General features: G+C 47.3%; 1 protein-coding gene across 1 annotated transcript; it reads right to left on the bottom strand.

The window, feature by feature from the left end:
* Window positions 1–784: 784 nt before the first annotated feature.
* TP53RK (TP53 regulating kinase) lies at window positions 785–23,323 on the bottom strand. The gene is made up of 2 exons (XM_069750860.1): window positions 23,011–23,323; window positions 785–1,341 (listed from the first exon to the last, which is right to left on the bottom strand). Exons 1-2 carry the CDS (start codon window positions 23,321–23,323, stop codon window positions 872–874), a joined length of 783 nt encoding a protein of 260 aa, XP_069606961.1. The 3' UTR covers window positions 785–871.
* Window positions 23,324–23,326: the final 3 nt, after the last annotated feature.

Here is a 23,326-nt window from a genome sequence, read left to right as displayed (position 1 = left end):
TGAGAACACAGCAAAGTGTACTGGCTTGTCTCAGGTGTAAATACACGATACAGCACACGTATGGCTACGTTCACACTAGCGTTGTGCGCCGCTGCGTCGGCGACGCACAGAAAAACGCGTGCAAACGCACGCAAAAACGCTGCGTTTTTCGACGCGTGCGTCGTTTTTTGACGAAAATCGGACGCAAGAAAAATGCAACTTGTTGCGTATTCTTGGTCCGACGCTAGCGTCAAAAAAGATGCACGTGTCGGAAAACGCAACAAGCAAAAACGCATGCGTCCCCCATGTTAAACATAGGGGCGCATGACGCGTGCGTCGCCGCTGTGTCGCCCGACACTAGCGCGACGCACACTAGCCGAACGCTAGTGTGAACGTAGCCTATGAAACACAGGGCATCTCCGATACTGTTTTTTTCCAGTACCGTAAATATTAGGACATGTGAAGGAGGCGTAAGATGGATGACTGACTACCAGAAAGAGCTGAAAGAATGAGGGGGTGACCTCCTACTGTGACTATCTGCCAGGAAGAGATGAGTGACGAATAGACACCCTTACTGTCACTGACTTCTAGGGACAGCTGAGAGAGACGGCTGGACAACTGAGTGACCAGATAACAGGTCAATGATCCCTTAATGACCTAATGGCCGATAATGGTTGATGGCAGAAACAGTACTCTGGAGTATAAACCATTGAGAAAGAAAATCAGGAGCGGGATAATGGATGGCGGGGTTGGAGTTTCCTTTTTGGATGGAAGAACATTGCATCTGTCCTATATCACACTGGCATAAAAAAGTATCAAGATTTAATAGTATTTTCATTACCATCAAACAGAATATCAAATGCAACCCAAAGGATGTCCTATATACGAGGGTCTACCCAACCATGGACCGCTTCCTGCCCCTCAGTCTGACTTCATCCAGTTTTTTAATGACGGGGCTGGATTTCTTGGAGGCGGCTGTGTAGGTCTGGAGCAGAGCTCTGAACACGTCCTCTGTCTGGGGGTGAGTGCTGAGGAAAGCCTTTTCCAAGACATAGAGGTCGACACCTTTATCTTCTGGGAGAGCAGAGATGAAGCTCAGGCCGAAATCGATCAGCACCAGGTTCAGGTCCGGATGTGGAGGCCGTAGGAGCATGTTCGAGGTGGTCAGGTCCCCATGGACGACATCCTCATCATGCATCCGGGCCAATATCTGACCAATCCTTTCTGCTAGGCTGTACAGGCTGCTGCCATGTTCTCGCGCGGTCATTATGAAGTCCCGAACAGTGACTGATCCTTCTATATCCTCCAGGTAGATGCAGTTAGAGACATAATCAACAAAATAAACCACAGGAGCGGCAATACCTGAAAGACAAAGTGCACAACACAGACCCAGATGAGAATGAGTTAAGACAGAAACGTTTCCCAACCCTACCTAGTGGTGCGCACCTGCCTTCCTGCACCTGAGAACTGACTGCTTTTCATAGTCACAGCGCCCCTGGTGTCTACTTCTCCTTCCTGCACCTGAGAACTGACTGCTTTTCATAGTCACAGCGCCCCTGGTGTCTACTTCTCCTTCCTGCACCTGAGAACTGACTGCTTTTCATAGTCACAGCGCCCCTGGTGTCTACTTCTCTTTCCTGCACCTGAGAATTGACTGCTCTTCATAGTCAATTTAGCTTAATGTCCTAATAGTAATAATAATAAACACGTATACACTTCCACATATCAGAATAAATTACAACAAATAACCCTGGTGAATGTAGACCTTGGGTAAGAAAGAAGTGTTTCACAAGACTGTATACATTACTAAAAATTATTTTTATTAAATTTGCTAAAAAAAATATTTCTTTTTATAAAAACATAAGAAAAGGTGCAGAAAAGGATGAAAATAGAGGGACCGAAATATACAAATTAATTTTTGCAACAGGTAAATAATACAACTTTCTCAAAGTACATCAACTGGACATGATTAGGCTACGTTCACATTAGCGTTGCGCGCCGGTGCGTCGGCGACGCAACGGCGATGCACCAAAAACGCGCGCAAAAACGCTGCGTTTTGCGACGCGTGCGTCGTTTTTTGACGAAAATCGGACGCACGAAAAATGCAACTTGTTGCATTTTCTTGCGTCCAACGCTAGCGTCGAAAACAACGCACATGTCGGAAAACGCTACCAAAAAAACGCACGCGTCCCCCATGTTAAACATAGGGGCGCGCCGACGCAACAGCGACGCACATTAGCGAAACGCTAATGTGAACGTAGCCTTACTCATTACAAAATAATTCCAGGTTCAGAGTGCATAATAATTATACAGGTAAAATGTCCATATATAACATACAAATAATTTATAATCACTAGTCTGTATTGCACTGGGCCTTAGAAAATGAATGAATGAATGAATGAATGTATGTATGCATCTATCTATCGGGTATTCTAGAATATGCATGTCCACGCAGTATACAGCACAGAGCCACGCAGTATACAGCACAGAGCCACGCAGTATACAGCACAGAGCCACGCAGTATACAGCACAGAGCCACGCAGTATACAGCACAGAGCCACGCAGTATACTGCCCAGAGCCACGCAGTATACTGCCCAGAGCCACGCAGTATACTGCCCAGAGCCACGCAGTATACTGCCCAGAGCCACGCAGTATACTGCCCAGAGCCACGCAGTATACAGCACAGAGCCACGCAGTATACAGCACAGAGCCACGCAGTATACTGCCCAGAGCCACGCAGTATATTGCCCAGCCACACAGTATATTGCCCAGCCACACAGTATATTGCCCAGCCACACAGTATATTGCCCAGCCACGTAGTATGCACCATATCCCTGTTAAAAAAAAAAAGAAAATAAAAAATAGCTACATACTCACCTTCCGGAGCCTCCCGATCGAAGCGGCCGGTTACCGATGGTCCTCGTGCTCTCCGGTCTGAAGAGTGCATTGCGGTCTCGCGAAATGATGACGTAGTGGTCTTGCGAGACCGCTACGTCATCATCTCGCGAGATCGCAGCATGGACCGGTTACCGTAGCATCGCGAGCGGGAAAGGCCTGTTGTGGATCCGAGGGGCCGACGGACGGTGAGTATATAACGATTTTTTTTTTATTTTTTACATTAGATCTTTTTACTATTCATGCTACATAGGCCGCATGAATAGTAAAAGTTGGTCACACAGGGGGGTTAAAAGCAGTGTTAACCCCTTAGTGACAGAGCCAATTTGGTACTTAATGACCAGGCCAATTTTTGCAATTCTGACCACTGTCACTTTATGAGGTTATAACTCTGGAACGCTTCAACGGATCCCGCTGATTCTGAGATTGTTTTTTCGTGACATATTGTACTTCATGTTAGTGGTAACATTTCTTCGATATTACTTGCGATTATTTATGAAAAAAACGGAAATATGGCGAAAATTTTTAAAATTTTGCAGTTTTCAAACTTTGTATTTTTATGCCCTTAAATCAGAGAGATACGTCATAAAAAATAGTTAATAAATAACATTTCCCACATGTCTACTTTACATCAGCACAATTTTGGAAACAAAATTTTTTTTTGTTAGGGAGTTATAAGGGTTAAAAGTTGACCAGCAATTTCTCATTTTTACAACACCATTTTTTTTTTAGGGACCACATCACATTTGAAGTAATTTTGAGGGGTCTATATGATAGAAAATAATGAAGTGTGACACCATTCTAAAAACTACACCCCTCAAGGTTCTCAAAACCACATTCAAGAAGTTTATTAACCCTTTACGTGCTTCACAGGAACTGAAACAATGTGGAAGGAAAAAATGAACATTTAACTTTTTTTTGCAAACATCTTAATTCAGAACCATTTTTTTTATTTTCACAAGTGTAAAAACAGAAATGTAACCATAAATTTTGTTATGCAATTTCTCCTGAATACGCCAATACCCCATATGTGGGGGTAAACCACTGTTAGGGCGCACCGCAGAACCTAGAAGAGAAAGAGTGCCGTTTGACTTTTTCAATGCAGAATTGGCTGGAATTGAGATCGGACACCATGTCACATTTAGAGAGCCCCTGATGTACCTAAACAGTGGAAACTCCCCACAAGTGACACCATTTTGGAAACTAGACCCCTTAAGGAACTTATCTAGATGTGTGGTGAGCACTTTGAACCCCCATGTGCTTCACAGAAGTTTATAACGTAGAGCCGTGAAAAAAAAAAAATTGCATTTTTTCTACAAAAATGATCTTTTTGCCCACAAATTTTTATTTTCACAAGGGTAACAGGAGAAATTAGACCACAAAAGTTGTTGTGCAATTTCTCCTGAGTACGCTGATACCCAATATGTGGGGGTAAACAACTGTTTGGGCGCACCGCAGAGCTTGGAAGAGAAAGAGTGCCGTTTTACTTTTTCAATGTAGAATTGGCTGGAATTGAGATCGGACGCCATGTCGCGTTTGGAGAGCCCCTGATGTGCCTAAACAGTAGAAATCCCCCACAAGTGACCCCATTTTGGAAACTAGACCCCCCATGGAACTTATATAGATGTGTGGTGAGAACTTTGAATGCCCAAGTGCTTCACAGAAGTTTATAATGCAGAGCCGTGAAAATAAAAAATATTTTTTTTTCCACAAAAAAGATTTTTTAGCCACCAAATTTTTATTTTCACAAGGGTAACAAGAGAAACTGGACCCCAAAAGTTGTTGTCCAATTTGTCCTGAGTATGCTGGTACCCCATATGTGGGGGTAAACCACTGTTTGGGCGCACGGCAGAGCTCGGAAGGAAGGAGCGCCGTTTTGGAATGCAGACTTTGATAGAATGGTCTGCGGGTATTATGTTGCGTTTGCAGAGCCCCTGATGTACCTAACCAGTAGAAACCCTCCACAAGTGACCCCATTTTGGAAACTAGACCCCCCAAGGAACTTATATAGATGTGTGGTGAGAACTTTGAATGCCCAAGTGCTTCACAGAAGTTTAGAATGCAGAGTCGTGAAAATAAAAAATATTTTTTTTTTCCACAAAAAAGATATTGTAGCCCCCCAAGTTTTTATTTTCACAAGGGTAACAGGAGAAATTGGACTGCAATAGTTGTTGTCCAATTTATCCCGAGTACGCTGATGCGCCATATGTGGCGGTAAACCACTGTTTGGGCGCACGGCAGAGCTCGGAAGGGAAGGAGCGCCTTTTTGGAATGCAGACTTTGATAGAATGGTCTGTGGGCATTATGTTGCGATTGCAGAGCCCCTGATGTACCTAAATTGTAGTAACCCCCCACAAGTGACCCCATTTTGGAAACTAGACCCCCCAAGGAACTTATCTAGATGTGTGGTGAGAACTTTGAATGCCCAAGTGCTTCACAGAAGTTTAGAATGCAGAGTCGTGAAAATAAAAAATATTTTTTTTTTCACAAAAAATATTTTGTAGCCCCCAAGTTTTTATTTTCACAAGGGTAACAAGAGAAATTGGACCCCAGAAGTTGTTGTCCAATTTATCCCGAGTATGCTGATGCCCCATATGTGGGGGTAACCCACTGTTTGGGCGCACGGCAGAGCTCAGAAGGGAGGGAGCACCATTTGACTTTTTGAGCGCAAAATTGGCTGTCGTGTTTGGAGACCCCCTGATGTACCTAAATAGTGGAAACCCCCCAATTCTAGCTCCAACCCTAACCCCAACACACCCCTAACCCTAATCCCAACCTCATCCATAATCCTAATCACTAACCCTAACCATAATCACAACCCTTACCCCAAAACAACCCTAATGTCAACCCTAACCATAACCCTAATCAAAACCCTAAATCCAACACACCCCTAATCCTAATCTCAACCCTAACCTCAAACCTAACCCTAATCCCAATACACCCCTAATCACAACCCTAACCTTAACCCTAATCCCAAGCGTAACCCTAATGCCAACCCTAACCCTAATACGAACCCTAATCCAAACCCTAACCCTAATCCCAGCTCTAACCCTAACTTTAGCCCCAACCCTAGCCCTAGGGCTACTTTCACACTTGCGTCGTTTGGCATTCCGTCGCAATCCGTCGTTTTGGACAAGAAACGGATCCTGCAAATGTGCCCGCAGGATGCGTTTTTTGCCCATAGACTTGTATTGCCGACGGATCGTGACGGATGGCCACACGTCGCGTCCGTCGTGCACTGGATCAGTTGTGTTTTGGCGGAGCGTCGGCACAAAAAAACGTTCAATGAAACGTTTTTTTGTACGTCGCATCCGCCATTTCTGACCGCGCATGCGTGGCCGTAACTCCGCCCCCTCCTCCCCAGGACATAGATTGGGCAGCGGATGTGTTGAAAAACTACAGCTGCTGCCCACGTTGTGCACAATTTTCACAACGTGCGTCGGTATGTCGGGCCGACGCATTGCGACGGCCCCGTACCGACGTAAGTGTGAAAGAAGCCTAACCCTAAGTTTAGCCCCAACCCTAACCCTAAATTTAGCCCCAACCCTACCCCTAACCTAACCCTACCCCTAACCTAACCCTACCCCTAACCTAACCCTAACCCTACCCCTACCCCTAATTTTAGCCCCAACTGCTGTTCTCCTGCCGGCCGGCAGATGGAGACAGATGGCGGGCGCACTGGGCATGCGTCCGCCATGTTCTGCTGCCAGGAGGAGCAGCAAGAGGATCCAGGGACCTAGGTGAGTATGCTAGGGTCCACGAATCCCCCTATTTCTCTGTCCTCTGATGTGCGATCACATCAGAGGACAGAGAATTACACTTTACTTTTTTTTTTTTTTTTTTTTTTTTTGCGGTCGCCGGTAAACAGTTAATTACCGGCGATCGCAAAACAGGGGTCGGTAATACCGACCCCGATCGTGCTCTTTGGGGTCTCGGCTACCCCCGGCAGCCGAGACCCCAAAGATTCTCCCGGTGCCGGCCGGCGGGCGCACTGCGCATGCGCCCGCCATTTTGAAGATGGCGGCGCCCACCGGGAGACACGAGGAGCTAGGTGAGTATTGGGGGGCCTCCTGGGACCCCTTTTCTCTGTCCTCCGATGTGCGATCACATCGGAGGACAGAGAAATTAAAAAGAGATCGCTTTTTTTTTTTTTTGCGATCGCCGGTAAACGGTTAATTACCGGCGATCGCAAATGCGGGGTGGGTTAAAAACCCCCCGAATCATGTTCTCTGGGGTCTCGGCTACCCTCGGCAGCCGAGACCCCGGAGAAAATCGGCCTCTGGGGGGCGCTATGGACTTTTTCCACAGCGCCGTTAATTAACGGCGCTGTGGTTTAAGTACCCTTAGCGGCCTGTTATGTTTGCTAATGACAGGTGTTATGAAGGCAATCCAGAAACACAGTGTGCTTAGCGATCTGAGCGCACACAGTGATCTGACAAATACCCAAAAATACAAGAACGAGCTCTGAGACGTGGAAACTCTGTAGACTGCACACCTGATCCTATCCTAAACACAACTAAAAGCGGCTGTGGATTGCGCCTAACAACTACCTAGGCAACTCGGCACAGCCTAAGAAACTAGCTAGCCTGAAGATAGAAAAATAGGCCTGACTTGCCCCAGAGAAATTCCCCAAAGGAAAAGGCAGCCCCCCACATATAATGACTGTGAGTAAGATGAAAAGACAAAACGTAGGGATGAAATAGATTCAGCAAAGTGGGGCCCGATATTCTAGGACAGAGCGAGGACAGTAAAGCGAACTTTGCAGTCTACAAAAAACCCTTAAGCAAAACCACGCAAAGGGGGCAAAAAAAACCCACCGTGCCGAACTAACGGCACGGCGGTACACCCTTTGCGTCTCAGAGCTTCCAGCAAAACAAAAGACAAGCTGGACAGAAAAAAAGCAACGAAAAAGCAAAAAGCACTTAGCTATACAGAGCAGCAGGTCACAGGAACAATCAGGAGAAGCTCAGATCCAACACTGAAACACTGACAAGGAGCAAGGATAGCAGCATCAGGCGGAGTTAAGTAATGAAGCAGTTAACGAGCTCACCAGAACACCTGAGGGAGGAAGCTCAGAAGCTGCAGTACCACTTGTGACCACAGGAGTGAATTCAGCCACAGAATTCACAACAGTACCCCCCCCTTGAGGAGGGGTCACCGAACCCTCACCAGAGCCCCCAGGCCGACCAGGATGAGCCGCATGAAAGGCACGAACAAGATCGGAAGCATGAACATCAGAGGCAAAAACCCAGGAATTATCTTCCTGAGCATAACCCTTCCATTTAACCAGATACTGGAGTTTCCGTCTAGAAACACGAGAATCCAAAATCTTCTCCACAATATACTCCAATTCCCCCTCCACCAAAACCGGGGCAGGAGGCTCAACAGATGGAACCATAGGTGCCACGTATCTCCGCAACAACGACCTATGGAATACATTATGTATGGAAAAGGAGTCTGGGAGGGTCAAACGAAAAGACACAGGATTGAGAACCTCAGAAATCCTATACGGACCAATAAAACGAGGTTTAAATTTAGGAGAGGAAACCTTCATAGGAATATGACGAGAAGATAACCAAACCAGATCCCCAACACGAAGTCGGGGACCCACACGGCGTTTGCGATTAGCGAAAAGTTGAGCTTTCTCCTGGGACAAGATCAAATTGTCCACTACCTGAGTCCAGATCTGCTGCAACCTATCCACCGCAGAATCCACACCAGGACAGTCCGAAGACTCAACCTGTCCTGAAGAGAAACGAGGATGGAACCCAGAATTGCAAAAAAATGGAGAAACCAAGGTAGCCGAGCTGGCCCGATTATTAAGGGCGAACTCAGCCAACGGCAAAAAGGACACCCAATCATCCTGGTCTGCAGAAACAAAACATCTCAGATATGTTTCCAAGGTCTGATTGGTTCGTTCGGTCTGGCCATTAGTCGGAGGATGGAAAGCCGAGGAAAAGGATAGGTCAATGCCCATCCTACCACAAAAGGCTCGCCAAAATCTTGAAACAAACTGGGAACCTCTGTCAGAAACAATATTCTCAGGAATGCCATGCAACCGAACCACATGCTGAAAGAACAAAGGTACCAAATCAGAGGAGGAAGGCAATTTAGCCAAGGGCACCAGATGGACCATTTTAGAAAAGCGATCACAGACCACCCAAATGACTGACATCTTTTGAGAAACGGGAAGGTCAGAAATGAAATCCATCGAAATATGTGTCCAAGGCCTCTTTGGGACCGGCAAGGGCAAAAGCAACCCACTGGCACGAGAACAGCAGGGCTTAGCCCTAGCACAAATCCCACAGGACTGCACAAAAGTACGTACATCCCGTGACAGAGATGGCCACCAGAAGGATCTAGCCACTAACTCTCTGGTACCAAAGATTCCAGGATGACCAGCCAACACCGAACAATGAAGTTCAGAGATAAGTTTATTAGTCCACCTATCAGGGACGAACAGTTTCTCTGCTGGACAACGATCAGGTTTATTCGCCTGAAATTTTTGCAGCACCCGCCGCAAATCAGGGGAGATGGCAGACACAATGACTCCTTCCTTGAGGATACCCGCTGGCTCAGATAAACCCGGAGAGTCGGGCACAAAACTCCTAGACAGAGCATCCACCTTCACATTTTTAGAGCCCGGAAGGTACGAAATCACAAAGTCGAAGCGGGCAAAAAATAACGACCAACGGGCCTGTCTAGGATTCAAGCGCTTGGCAGACTCGAGATAAGTCAAGTTCTTATGATCAGTCAATACCACCACGCGATGCTTAGCTCCTTCAAGCCAATGACGCCACTCCTCGAATGCCCACTTTATGGCCAGCAACTCTCGATTGCCCACATCATAATTACGCTCAGCGGGCGAAAACTTCCTGGAAAAGAAAGCACATGGTTTCATCACTGAGCAATCAGAACCTCTCTGTGACAAAACCGCCCCTGCTCCAATCTCAGAAGCATCAACCTCGACCTGGAACGGAAGAGAAACATCTGGCTGACACAACACAGGGGCAGAACAAAAACGACGCTTCAACTCCTGAAAAGCTTCCACAGCAGCAGAAGACCAATTAACCAAATCAGCACCCTTCTTGGTCAAATCGGTCAATGGTTTGGCAATGCTAGAAAAATTGCAGATGAAGCGACGATAAAAATTAGCAAAGCCCAGGAACTTTTGCAGACTTTTCAGAGATGTCGGCTGAATCCAATCCTGGATGGCTTGGACCTTAACTGGATCCATCTCGATAGTAGAAGGGGTAAAGATGAACCCCAAAAATGAAACTTTCTGCACACCGAAGAGACACTTTGATCCCTTCACAAACAAAGAGTTAGCACGCAGGACCTGAAAAACCATTCTGACCTGCTTCACATGAGACTCCCAATCATCTGAGAAGATCAAAATGTCATCCAAGTAAACAATCAGGAATTTATCCAGATACTCACGGAAGATGTCATGCATAAAAGACTGAAACACAGATGGAGCATTGGCAAGTCCGAACGGCATCACTAGATACTCAAAATGACCCTCGGGCGTATTGAATGCAGTTTTCCATTCATCTCCTTGCCTGATTCTCACCAGATTATACGCACCACGAAGATCTATCTTAGTGAACCAACTAGCCCCCTTAATCCGAGCAAACAAATCAGATAACAATGGCAAGGGATACTGAAATTTAACAGTGATCTTATTAAGAAGGCGGTAATCAATACACGGTCTGGGGGGCGTGGCCTAGCGACGAATGTGAGCGGACGCGCGAAGGGTCTCTCTCCCTGCACCGCTCCTTAAACTTACCCTTTCAGGCGCCGCCGAACGCCGAAAACCGGGCAGAGGGACCCCGCAAGTCCCCGGCGAGGGGAAGAAGGCTCCGGAGTTGATAAGCGGTGAGGAGCGGAGATGCCGCGCCGCAAACAGTCGGCGCCTGCAGCCGGCGCGAAAATTCAAGATGGCGCCGTGGCCGAGGAGGAGGCGGCCAGGGCCAGCGCTACATACCGCCGGAGGCTGGAGGTAATAGCCCGGCTGGAGCGATTTGCCCGCACGGAGGAGGGGGGAGCCCTGCTGCTGGGTCCAGAGGGACTTGAGGTGGAGGAAGCCCTGATGAGGCAAGAAAGTGGAGGGGACGCTGGGACCGGTGATGTGGAGGTGCAATGTTCCCCAGGGAGGGCGCAGGGAGCGCACAGTGCAGAAAGTGTGACACCTGCTGCTAGCCCTGTGCAGACCAATGACTCTGATGTGGTACAGCAGCCAAGGATGGGGGAACCAACACTGCAGGACATTTTCTCTGTCGTTATTCACTGCAAATCTGCCTTGGCCGCGCTGAATCTGAGGGTGGATGATCTGACAGTTGAAATAAAGTCCCTTAACTCTGCTATGCGCAAAGTGGAGAAAAGAGTGGAGGTGGTGGAGGAGCGTGTGGGCAGTGTGGAGGATCAGACAAACGAACTGTTAAAAAGAGAAAAGAAATATATTCAACGAACTGCAGAGCTGGAATTTAAGACAGACGATTTGGAAAACCGATCTCGGAGAAACAATTTAAGAATAATTGGGGTGCCGGAGAAGGTGGAGGGAAATAATTCCACTGAATATATTGAGGCATGGCTCAAGAACTCGGTGGGAGGAGCAGACCTTACCAAACATTTCTCGGTGGAAAGGGCTCATCGGGTCCCCACTCGCCCTCTGCCGCCCGGCTCGGCCCCTCGTGCCATATTGGCAAAAATTCTGGACTACCGGGATCGGGAGACTTTACTGAGAAAGGCCAGGCTGAGTGATGGCCTGAGCATAAATGGGAATCGGATCTCCATTTATCCGGACTACTCGGCATCGGTGCAGAAACTTAGAATGAAGTTTGGGGAGGTCAAGCGACGGCTCCGTGAACTGGACCTAAAATATTCAATGCTCTACCCAGCTAAGCTTAGGGTGGTGGCGCTGGACCGTGTTCAATTTTTTCAAAATCCGGAGGAGGCGATGCAATGGCTGGACACCAACGCCAAGAAGATTGGCACTGAGCGGAACCGTTAAGACTGTTTCGGAAGGATTGTGACTCTGCTGGTTCTGCCTCTCTTCGTTGGAGGGGTCCTTTCTGAATGTTACTGTTGCAGATGGTTCAACTGCACCTAACGTTTACAGTATTATGTTCGGCGGCGTAATGAATATTTCATATTGGTCGCGGTGTGGGGGGGAAGACATGGACGGCAAAAGACTTAGTTCTAGGGTATACTAAGTGCCCTCGGTTCTCATATAGAGAAAGAAAGTTCGGAGTATCTGAGTTATCTTGAGTTTTAGATGGGGAAGGTTGGGTTAGTTGTTGGGATGGGGGGTGGGAAGGGGGGGGAGGAGGGCATTGGGGGAGACCTGGGAGAGACGATTCTTATTTTATACCTTTTTCTAAGGAAATGGGAGGGAAGGTTAATATTATAAGTTGGAATGTTAGGGGGCTAGCGGACGCTACTAAACGTGCGGCAATATTTCAGTACTTAGTGAAACAGAGGCCCTCGGTGATATGCCTGCAAGAAACTCACTTGGTGGAGGAAAAAGTAGATATGTTACAGAAAAAATGGGTGCGCAGGGCATATCACTCGACTTTCTCTAATTATGCAAGGGGGGTTTCTGTTTTGATCCATACTAGTACTCCATTTGAGGAAGTTGAGGTTAAAATTGATAAAGATGGTCAGTATGTCCTTTTGGTGTGTAAAATTCTTAACCGTATGATCTGCATTGTTTCAATATATATACCCCCGCCGTATTCTGGTAAGAAAATCCAAGAGATTTTGGAGCATATGAGAGGGTGGGTCGGGGTTCCTCTTCTGGTGGTTGGAGATGTGAACAATATTGCCGACGACCATTGGGATAAGAGTAATCACGCTCCGCTACGTAGGGACGGTAATGGCACTCCTTTTGGGAATTACCTTAGAGAAATAGGCTGGATTGACTTATGGCGGGTTCGAAACGCTAATACTTATTCTTATTCCTGTTACTCGACCACGTATGGTTCTATGTCTCGTATCGATGTCGCCATGGGCAATGATGGGATGAACGAATTGTTAAGTGAGGTGGAATATAATCCCAGGATTCTATCAGATCATAGTCCAGTTCGGGTCTCATTAAAATTATCTGAACAGGTTGGTTCACGGAAGATGGGATGGAAGGTTCACCCCTCCTGGTTACAACTCTTGGACATGGAAAGGGTGGGGGCTGAAATAGAGGAGTTTTTTAGGATTAATGACGGGAGTGCGGAATGCCACGTAGTATGGGACACCATGAAGGCGTATTTAAGGGGGATTCTGTTTCGTGACATTTCACGACACAAGACTAGGACTAGAGTACAGGATCAAGCTATTCTGGAAGAACTGAAGGCAGCTGAGGCAGCATTGGGGGCCCATTGTACTAAGGAGTCTCAGAGTCGGATGAGGAAGGCCCAAGAGGAGGTCAATCAATTATATTTGAGAAGGGCGGAGAGATTGCGGGCCTTTCAAAAAGCGTCTTTCTATTCAGAGGGGGAAAAGGTGGGGCATTTACTTTCGGTAGTGGCGTCTGCACAGAGGGACTCCTCTCATGTCTACTCCATTAGGAGGGAAGATGGAATATTGGTTACTCAGGGGGAGCAGATTTGGAAGTGTTTAGGAAATTCTACAATAAACTATATACTTCAAGTGTGGACAGGGGGGCTGAGGACATGACGGGCTACTTGGAGGGGATTGACCTGCCTAGGTTGAGCAAAGAAGACTGTGAGTTGTTGGAGGAGCCGATTGGGGAGGAAGAATTGGGGGCCGCTTTGGCGGGGGTTGCTGGGGGTAGGGCTCCGGGGGCGGATGGTATTCCAGCTGAGATGTACAAGGTATTGAAAGAAACTTTGTTGGCCAAACTGTCGGAGGTATATAATAGGTCATTGGAAAGAGGGGAGTTACCTGTTTCAATGAGAGAGGCTATCGTGGTCGTTATCCCTGGGGCCGACAAGGACCCACAATTACCATAATCCTATAGACCAATCTCACTTTTGACGGCTGACATTAAGATACTGGCAAAAGCTCTGGCAAACAGGTTATCTAGGGTGATTGATAGACTGGTTCACCCGGATCAGTCAGGCTTTATGCCCAATAAATCAACGGCACTTAATCTGAGAAGGCTATTTTTAAATTTGCAAATCCCTTCTGACAATGTTGGCAAACGGGTTGTGGTATCCTTGGACGCTCATAAGGCTTTTGATTGCGTGGAGTGGAGTTATTTGTGGTCAGTACTGGAACGAATGGGGTTTGGACCTAAATTTATCTCATGGGTGCGGCTGTTGTACTCTTCTCCGGTGGCCAAAATTAGAGTGAATGACGCTCTCTCTGAGACTCTCTCTTTATCTAGAGGTACTAGACAGGGCTGCCCTCTGTCCCCGCTGCTCTTCGCCTTGGCGGTGGAACCCCTTGCCGCAAAGATCAGAGGGTCCCGGGAGGTGAAGGGTTTTATGTACGGGGAGGCGGAAGAAAAAGTAGCGTTATACGCTGATGATATCCTGCTCTTCTTGGAGGATTCCGAGGGGACCTTGGTAAAGACGGAGGCCATTATTGAGGAATTCGGGAGTTATTCGGGCTTAAGGATCAATTGGGACAAATCGAATATGATGTTGATAGATGGGGATAGTGGGGACGGTGATGGGGGGGACTCTGTCACAAGGTTGAGGCTAGTTGAGAAATTTAAGTACTTGGGGATTCAGATCGCACTCCCTCTGACTAGCTTTGAGGAACTGAATTTGGCACCTCTTCTGCGTAAGATACGTACCAAGGTCCAGGCGTGGAAAAAGCTACACTTATCGGTAATTGGTAGGATAAACCTGATAAAGATGATTGTGATGCCGCAGTTACTCTATGTGTTGCACAATTCCCCTATATGGATATCGCAGAATAGGTTTCGGAGGATTAGATCTTTGTTTGGTGAGCTGATCTGGGGTGGGAAGAGCCCCAGATTTAAACAGGAAACCCTACAGAGACCAAAGACGGAGGGAGGGGTGGCATTGCCCAATCCGTGGTTGTATTTTTTGGCCTCACAGTGTCAGTATTTCAAGGGATGGGGAGATGGGTCAGGTGGGATGCGGGCACCTTGCAGCCTGAGATCATTGATTGGGACAAAGGTGTTGAGTGAGGGCCTAGAGGGGGGACATTTCCGTGAGAAAGGTTCTAAATTTTGCACTGTAAGGCTCATTCACAAGGTGTGGGATAAAGTTAAAGGAATTAGGGGTGTACAGGCACTCACTAGATTCTCACCCATTTGGAACAACTGTGTCCTACAGGAGTTTAGACAGATGGAGGGATTTCATATTTGGAGGGAGGCAGGCATTTCTCGGATGGGCCAGATTTTACATCAGGGTAGAATTAGAGACTTTGAGATATTGCAGGAAGAATTTTTACTCCCGAAGTCTGAGATGTACCAATACCGTCGTCTTTCTCATGCGTACCGGGCACAGTGTAAGAGAGGGCCTGTTGAAATCCAGGTGGATCTTATGCTGGATTTTATCCTTGAAGGGGGAGGCACGAAGGGGGCGATTTCGGGAATATATGAATTCCTTCTATTTTCTTTTCTGGCGGAGCACCCTATTAGAGCAAGGGCGAAATGGGAGGCTGACCTGGGGGCGATTGATGATGACCGATGGGAATCAGTATTGGATTATGTGCCCAGGATATCAATGAGTGAGCCTGGTAGGCTGTCACAATTATTTGTCATTCATAGGGCTTACAGAACCCCAGACATGTTGTTTAAAGCCGGATTAAGGCCTAATTCAGAATGCCCTAGATGCTCGCAGTCCGAAGCGGGCATCCTTCATATGTTGTGGCAGTGCCCCAGGCTGTCCTCCTTCTGGGTGGTGGTGTTGAATAAAGTGGGTTTGGCATATAGTTGTAATGTGCCTCGGGATCCTCTGGTATGTGTTTTGGGCTATGTGGAGGAGGTAATAACTGATAAGCTGTATAAAACGGTTATAGCTAGACTGTTATTTATTGCGCGAAAGTTGATCGCCAAATTCTGGATTAGGGAAGAGCCACCAACAAGGAGAGACTTTATGAAACAAGTGGACCATATCATTGCTTTGGAGAAGAGTATCTATGTTAGGAGGAACAAGATGGACCTCTTTGACAGGTTGTGGAGCCCGTGGCTTGAATCAATGTGACCTGAAGACCTTTTGCCCCTATGGAAATATTTTTTTTTGACAAGTCATCTTCCTCTTCTTGTACTTTTGTATGTGATAATTTAGTGGGGGATGACTCTTGACAGGTCTCTAGTGGGTGGGGGGAAGGGGGGTGGGAGTTTGGTTTGGGACTAAATAAGTTTACTAACAAAAAAAAAAAAATGTATTGTGTATTTGTATATTGCTGAAAACAAACTATTCCTTTTATTGTTTATGCACAATTTTGATGGTTTAATAAAAATATCTGATTCAAAAAAATCAATACACGGTCTCAGCGAACCATCCTTCTTGGCTACAAAGAAGAACCCTGCTCCCAGTGGTGATGACGATGGGCGAATATGTCCCTTCTCCAGGGATTCCTTCACATAACTGCGCATAGCGGCGTGTTCGGGCACGGATAAATTAAATAATCGACCTTTAGGGAATTTACTACCAGGAATCAAATTGATAGCACAATCACAATCCCTATGCGGAGGTAGAGCATCGGACTTGGGCTCTTCAAATACATCCTGATAATCAGACAAGAACTCTGGGACCTCAGAAGGGGTGGATGACGAAATCGACAAAAATGGAACATCACCATGTACCCCCTGACAACCCCAGCTGGATACCGACATGGAATTCCAATCCAATACTGGATTATGGGTTTGTAGCCATGGCAACCCCAACACGACCACATCATGCAGATTATGCAACACCAGAAAGCGAATAACTTCCTGATGTGCAGGAGCCATGCACATGGTCAGCTGGGCCCAGTATTGAGGTTTATTCTTGGCCAAAGGTGTAGCATCAATTCCTCTCAATGGAATAGGACACCGCAAAGGCTCCAAGAAAAACCCACAACGTTTAGCATAATCCAAATCCATCAGATTCAGGGCAGCGCCCGAATCCACAAACGCCATGACAGAAAACGACGACAAAGAGCATATCAAGGTAATGGACAGAAGGAATTTGGACTGTACAGTACCAATGACGGCAGACCTAGCGGACCGCTTAGTGCGCTTAGGACAATCAGAAATAGCATGAGTGGAATCACCACAGTAGAAACACAGACCATTCAGACGTCTGTATTCCTGCCGTTCAACTCTAGTCATAGTCCTATCGCACTGCATAGGCTCAGGTTTAACCTCAGGCAGTACCGCCAAATGGTGCACAGATTTACGCTCGCGCAAGCGTCGACCGATCTGAATGGCCAAAGACAAAGACTCATTCAAACCAGCAGGCATAGGAAATCCCACCATGACATCCTTAAGAGCCTCAGAGAGACCCTTTCTGAACAAAGCTGCCAGCGCAGATTCATTCCACTGAGTGAGTACTGACCATTTCCTAAATTTCTGACAATATACTTCTATATCATCCTGACCCTGGCACAAAGCCAGCAAATTTTTCTCAGCCTGATCCACTGAATTAGGCTCATCGTACAGCAATCCGAGCGCCAGGAAAAACGCATCGACACTACTCAATGCAGGGTCTCCTGGCGCAAGAGAAAATGCCCAGTCCTGAGGGTCGCCGCGCAAAAAAGAAATAATAATCAAAACCTGTTGAATAGGATTACCAGAAGAATGAGGTTTCAAGGCCAGAAATAGCTTACAATTATTTTTGAAACTTAGAAACTTAGTTCTATCTCCAAAAAACAAATCAGGAATAGGAATTCTTGGTTCTAACATAGATTTCTGATCAATAGTATCTTGAATGTTTTGTACATTTATAACGAGATTATCCATTGAAGAGCACAGACCCTGAATATCCATGTCCACACCTGTGTCCAGAATCACCCAAATGTCTAGGGGAAAAAAAAAAAGTGAACACAGAGCAGAAAAAAAAAAAAAAAAAAATGATGTCAGAACTTTTTCTTTCCCTCTATTGAGAATCATTAGTTAGGCTCCTTGTACTGTTATGTTTGCTAATGACAGGTGTTATGAAGGCAATCCAGAAACACAGTGTGCTTAGCGATCAGAGCGCACACAGTGATCTGACAAATACCCAAAAATACAAGAACGAGCTCTGAGACGTGGAAACTCTGTAGACTGCACACCTGATCCTATCCTAAACACAACTAAAAGCGGCTGTGGATTGCGCCTAACAACTACCTAGGCAACTCGGCACAGCCTAAGAAACTAGCTAGCCTGAAGATAGAAAAATAGGCCTGACTTGCCCCAGAGAAATTCCCCAAAGGAAAAGGCAGCCCCCCACATATAATGACTGTGAGTAAGATGAAAAGACAAAACGTAGGGATGAAATAGATTCAGCAAAGTGGGGCCCGATATTCTAGGACAGAGCGAGGACAGTAAAGCGAACTTTGCAGTCTACAAAAAACCCTTAAGCAAAACCACGCAAAGGGGGCAAAAAAAACCCACCGTGCCGAACTAACGGCACGGCGGTACACCCTTTGCGTCTCAGAGCTTCCAGCAAAACAAAAGACAAGCTGGACAGAAAAAAAGCAACAAAAAAGCAAAAAGCACTTAGCTATACAGAGCAGCAGGTCACAGGAACAATCAGGAGAAGCTCAGATCCAACACTGAAACATTGACAAGGAGCAAGGATAGCAGCATCAGGCGGATTTAAGTAATGAAGCAGTTAACGAGCTCACCAGAACACCTGAGGGAGGAAGCTCAGAAGCTGCAGTACCACTTGTGACCACAGGAGTGAATTCAGCCACAGAATTCACAACAGCGGCCGCCGTTAAAAGGCGTATCGGCGGTCGCTAAGGGGTTAACCGAGTGTGTTACACCGCGGTCAACGCTGCCATTAACCCTGTGTGAGCGCTGACCGGAGGGGAGTATGGCGGACGCCGGGCACTGACTGTGGGGAGGAAGGAGCGGCCATTTTCTTCCGGACTGTGCCCGTCGCTGATTGGTCGCAGCAAAACAGCCACGACCAATCAGCGACTTGGATTTCCATGACAGACAGAGGCCGCGACCAATGAATATCTGTGACAGACAGACAGAAGTGACCCTTAGACAATTATGTATGTATGTGTGTATGTATGTACAGTATATATATGTGTATGTATGTATATATAAAATTAGTATTGTTGTCCACGCTTTTTTTCTCTTTATGTCATGCCACAAGGGGTTAATATAATATAAAGTGCTGTTGGAATACATATGAAAATAGTTTTAAAAGCCAAGGTACTAGAAGGCTCTATAATCATATTCTATTGACTAATTATAGGTTTAAAGTGCATAATAAATAGGATGACAAATCAGTCATATCTATTGCACAAAACCCTGTATATCAATTCTATTTAACAGAACCCTAAAAGCAACATGTATGGATGGTAATGACCTCTCCTTAGCCATTTGTATCATTCCCCAAAGGAAAAATTTACCATATATACTTGAGTATATGCTGAGATTTTCAGCCCATTCTTTTAGGCTAAAAGTGCCCATCTCGGCTTATACTCGAGTCATTGTCCCAGGGGGGTCGGCGGGGGAGGGAGAGCAGTAGGAGTGGCGGCTGTCACATCAAACTCACCTGCTGCTGGCGCAATCTCTGCACTTCCCTTCTTCTCCTATGGTCTCCGGGGCTCTTCCTATGTTCAGCGGTCACGTAGTAACGCTCATTAAAGTAATGAATATGGACGCACCTCCACTCCCATAGGCGTGAAGCGCATATTAATTACTTTAATGAGCGGTACCACGTGATCGCTGAACATAGGAACAAGCTGCCAGCGCCAGAGACCATCTGAGAAGCAGAGACCGCGCTAGAATGGGGGGGAGGGGGGAGTATGATGGTGGAGGGTGAGCCATGCGATATTCTTAGTGCGCGCCCTCTGCCTGAACAGTCACATCCAGAGGACCCAGAAGACACAGCAGTGTGTGGCGGTGGAACGGGGACTGGTGAATATCGCAAGTCCTGGGGGCCTGAGCCAGCGGCGACTCCCGCACCTGGCCTCCATAGTGCGCCGGTGTTCAGCTATGAGAGGTGGGTATGTCATTTTTTTTATTTTTTTTATCGCAACAGCGTATGGGGCATAATATTCTATGGAGCACCTTATGGGGCCATCATTAACCTTTTATGCAGCATTACATGGGGCATATTTTAATATGGAGCATCTTATGGGGCCATCAACCTTTGTGCAGTATTATATTGGGCATATGTGTCTATTGGAGCATCTTATGTATCAGTCATCAACCTTTTATGCAGCATTATATGGGGCATATTTTAATATGGAGCATCTTATGGGGCCAGCATGAACTGTATGGAGCATTATATGGGGCTCCTGACTCAATATGGATATTCAAAAACACTTGACCTTCTGATGTCTCAATTAATTTTACTTTCATTGGTATCTATTTTTATTTTTGAAATTTACCAGTAGCTGCTGCATTTCCCACCCTAGGCTTACACTCCAGTCAATACGTTTTCAATTAGGGGTCTCGGCTTATACTCCAGTATATACGGTAATTCAAAGCTATAAAGTACTAATGAGGTGCAACAAAAGGAAGACAAATTGTAGAGATTCCCATATATAGCATGTTTGTTGAGCTCTAATTATGGGATGTCATAAGAAAGTATATTAATATTGAAGTTATTACCTGAAGTTATAACCAATGTGAAGATGGTTCTACACACCGGTTCCCTCTGCCCCGATGCACACGTTTCGTCCTGCTTGTTCGGGGAAGGGGGGGCGTGTAGTGTTGTAAGGAGAAAAAAGCGTGAACAACAATACTAATTATAGATATATATATATATATATATTCTTCTAAGGCCTAGTGCAATAGAGACTAGTGATTATAAATTATTTGTATGTTATATGGACTTTTTACCTGTATAATTATTATGCACGTTGAACCTGGAATTATTTTGTAATGAGTAATCATGTCCAGTTGATGTACTTTGAGAAAGTTGTATTATCTACCTGTTGCAAAAATTAATTTGTATATTCCGGTCCCTCCATCTTCATCCTTTTCTGCACCTTTCTTATGTTTTTATAAAAAGATTTTTTTTTTAGCAAATAATTTTATGAAAATTATTTTTATTAATGTTTACAGTCTTGTGAAACACTTCTTTCTTGCCCAAGGTCTACATTCACCAGGGTTATTTGCTCTTCATAGTCACAGCACCACTGGTGGCATCTCCTCCAGTCCTGCACTGAGAACTAACCCCTCTCCTCAGTCACAGCGCCCCTGGTGGCTGCTGCTCCTTCCTGCACTGAGAACTAACCCCTCTCCTCAGTCACAGCGCCCCTGGTGTCTGCTGTTCCTTCCTGCACTGAGAACTAACCTCTCTTCTCAGTCACAGCGCCCCTGGTGGCTGCTGCTCCTTCCTGCACTGAGAACTAACCCCTCTCCTCAGTCACAGCGCCCCTGGTGTCTGCTGTTCCTTCCTGCACTGAGAACTAACCTCTCTTCTCAGTCACAGCGCCCCTGGTGTCTGCTATTCCTTCCTGCACTGAGAACTAACCTCTCTTTTCAGTCACAGCGCCCCTGGTGTCTGCTGTTCCTTCCTGCACTGAGAACTAACCTCTCTTCTCAGTCACAGCGCCCCTGGTGGCCGCTCCTGCTTCCTGCACTGAAAACTAACCCCTCTCCTCAGTCATAGCACCACTGGTGGCATCTCCTCCAGTCCTACACTGAGAACTAACCTCTCTCCTCAGTCACAGCGCCCCTGGTGGCAGCTCCTGCTTCCTGCACTGAGAACTAACTCCTCTCCTCAGTCACAGCGCCCCTGGTGGCTGCTGCTCCTTCCTGCACTGAGAACTAACCTCTCTCCTCAGTCATAGCGCCCCTGGTGGCTGCTGCTCCTTCCTGCACTGAGAACTAACCTCTCTCCTCAGTCATAGCGCCCCTGGTGGCTGCTGCTCCTTCCTGCAGTGAGAACTAACCTCTCTCCTCAGTCACAGCGCCCCTGATGGATGCTCTTCCTTCCTGCACTGAGAACTAACCTCTCTCCTCAGTCACAGCGCCCCTGATGGATGCTCTTCCTTCCTGCACTGAGAACTAACCCCTCTCCTCAGTCACAGTGCCCCTGATGGCTGCTCCTCCTTCCTGCACCGAGAACTAACCCCTCTCCTCAGTCATAGCGCCCCTGGTGGCTGCTGCTCCTTTCTGCACTGAGAACTAACCCCTCTCCTCAGTCACAGCGCCCCTGGTGACCGCTCCTCCTTCCTGCACCGAGAACTAGCCTCTATCCTCAGTCATGGCGCCCCTGGTGACCGCTCCTCCTTCCTGCACTGAGAACTAGCCTCTATCCTCAGTCATGGCGCCCCTGGTGACTGCTCCTCCTTCCTGCACTGAGAACTAGCCTCTATCCTCAGTCATGGCGCCCCTGGTGACCGCTCCTCCTTCCTACACTGAGAACTAATCCCTCTGCTCAGTCACAGCGCCCCTGATGGATGCTCTTCCTTCCTGCACTGATAACTAACCGCTCTCCTCAGTCACAGCGCCCCTGGTGGCTGCTCCTCCTCCTTCCTGTACTGAAAGCTAACCCCTCTCCTTGGTCACAGCGCCCCTGGAGGAGGTTCCTCCTTCCTGCACAGATAACTAACCTCACTCCTCAGTCACAGTGCCCCTCCTGGCTGCTGCTTCTCCTTCCTGCACTGAGAACTGACCTGTCTGCTTGGTCACAGCGCCCCTGGTGGAGGCTCCTCCTTCCTGCACTGAGAACTAACCCCTCTCCTCGGTCACAGCGCCCCTGGTGGCTGCTCCCACTTCCTGCACCTGAAAACTGACAGCTCTTCCAGCAACATGGCCATTGATGGCTTATCTGCCTTCCTGCACCCAATTGATTGCTCTGAGTAGTTGTAGCGCCCCTGGTGGTTACTCCTCCTTCCTTCATCTGAGAACTGACATTTATCCTCAGTCACAACATCCCTAGTGGCCACTTTCCATTCCTGCACAGGTGGCTGCTTCCAATCCATTCCCTGCATCTGAGAATTGACAACTCTTCAGTCACAGCGCCCCTGGTGGCCGCTTCTACTTCCTACACCGAAAACTAAAATCTCTCCTAGCAACAAGGCCCCTGGTGGCTCACCTGCCTTCCTGCACCTGAAGATGGAGCGCACCTCCTGGGCGGTCCGCCGGTGCGTCAGCTTCTCGTCCAGTGTAGGATGCCTGTAAGTCTTGGGGAAGCGCTCCTTCACTACAGCCGCCTTCCCCAGGAAACTTCCCCGGTACACCCGAGCCTCAGCCCCCTGCTTCATGAGCTGCAGCCCCTCCAGGTACCGCCGAGTCTGCTCCCTGCTGCTGTCCGCGCTGTTCTCCACAGCAGTCATGGTAGCGTCTAAACCCAAGCGTCCAGAAGGGGAAAATGCTAGTGTATGGGCTCCTTCCAGGTGTGACGTCATTTC

The sequence above is a fragment of the Ranitomeya imitator genome, chromosome 2 (genome assembly GCF_032444005.1).
Source record: "Ranitomeya imitator isolate aRanImi1 chromosome 2, aRanImi1.pri, whole genome shotgun sequence".
NCBI classification, from domain to species: Eukaryota; Metazoa; Chordata; class Amphibia; order Anura; family Dendrobatidae; genus Ranitomeya; species Ranitomeya imitator.
The sequence above is the reverse complement of the archived record's forward strand: the minus strand, read 5'-3'. Positions and strand labels throughout refer to the sequence as shown.

Coding starts and splice junctions, on each gene's coding strand:
- TP53RK (XM_069750860.1), bottom strand. CDS start 23,323: ATGACGTCACACCTGGAAGGAGCCCATACACTAGCATTTTCCCCTTCT. Junction 1,342..23,010: donor CTTCAGGTGCAGGAAGGCAG/GTGAGCCACCAG, acceptor TTTGTCTTTCAG/GTATTGCCGCTCCTGTGGTT.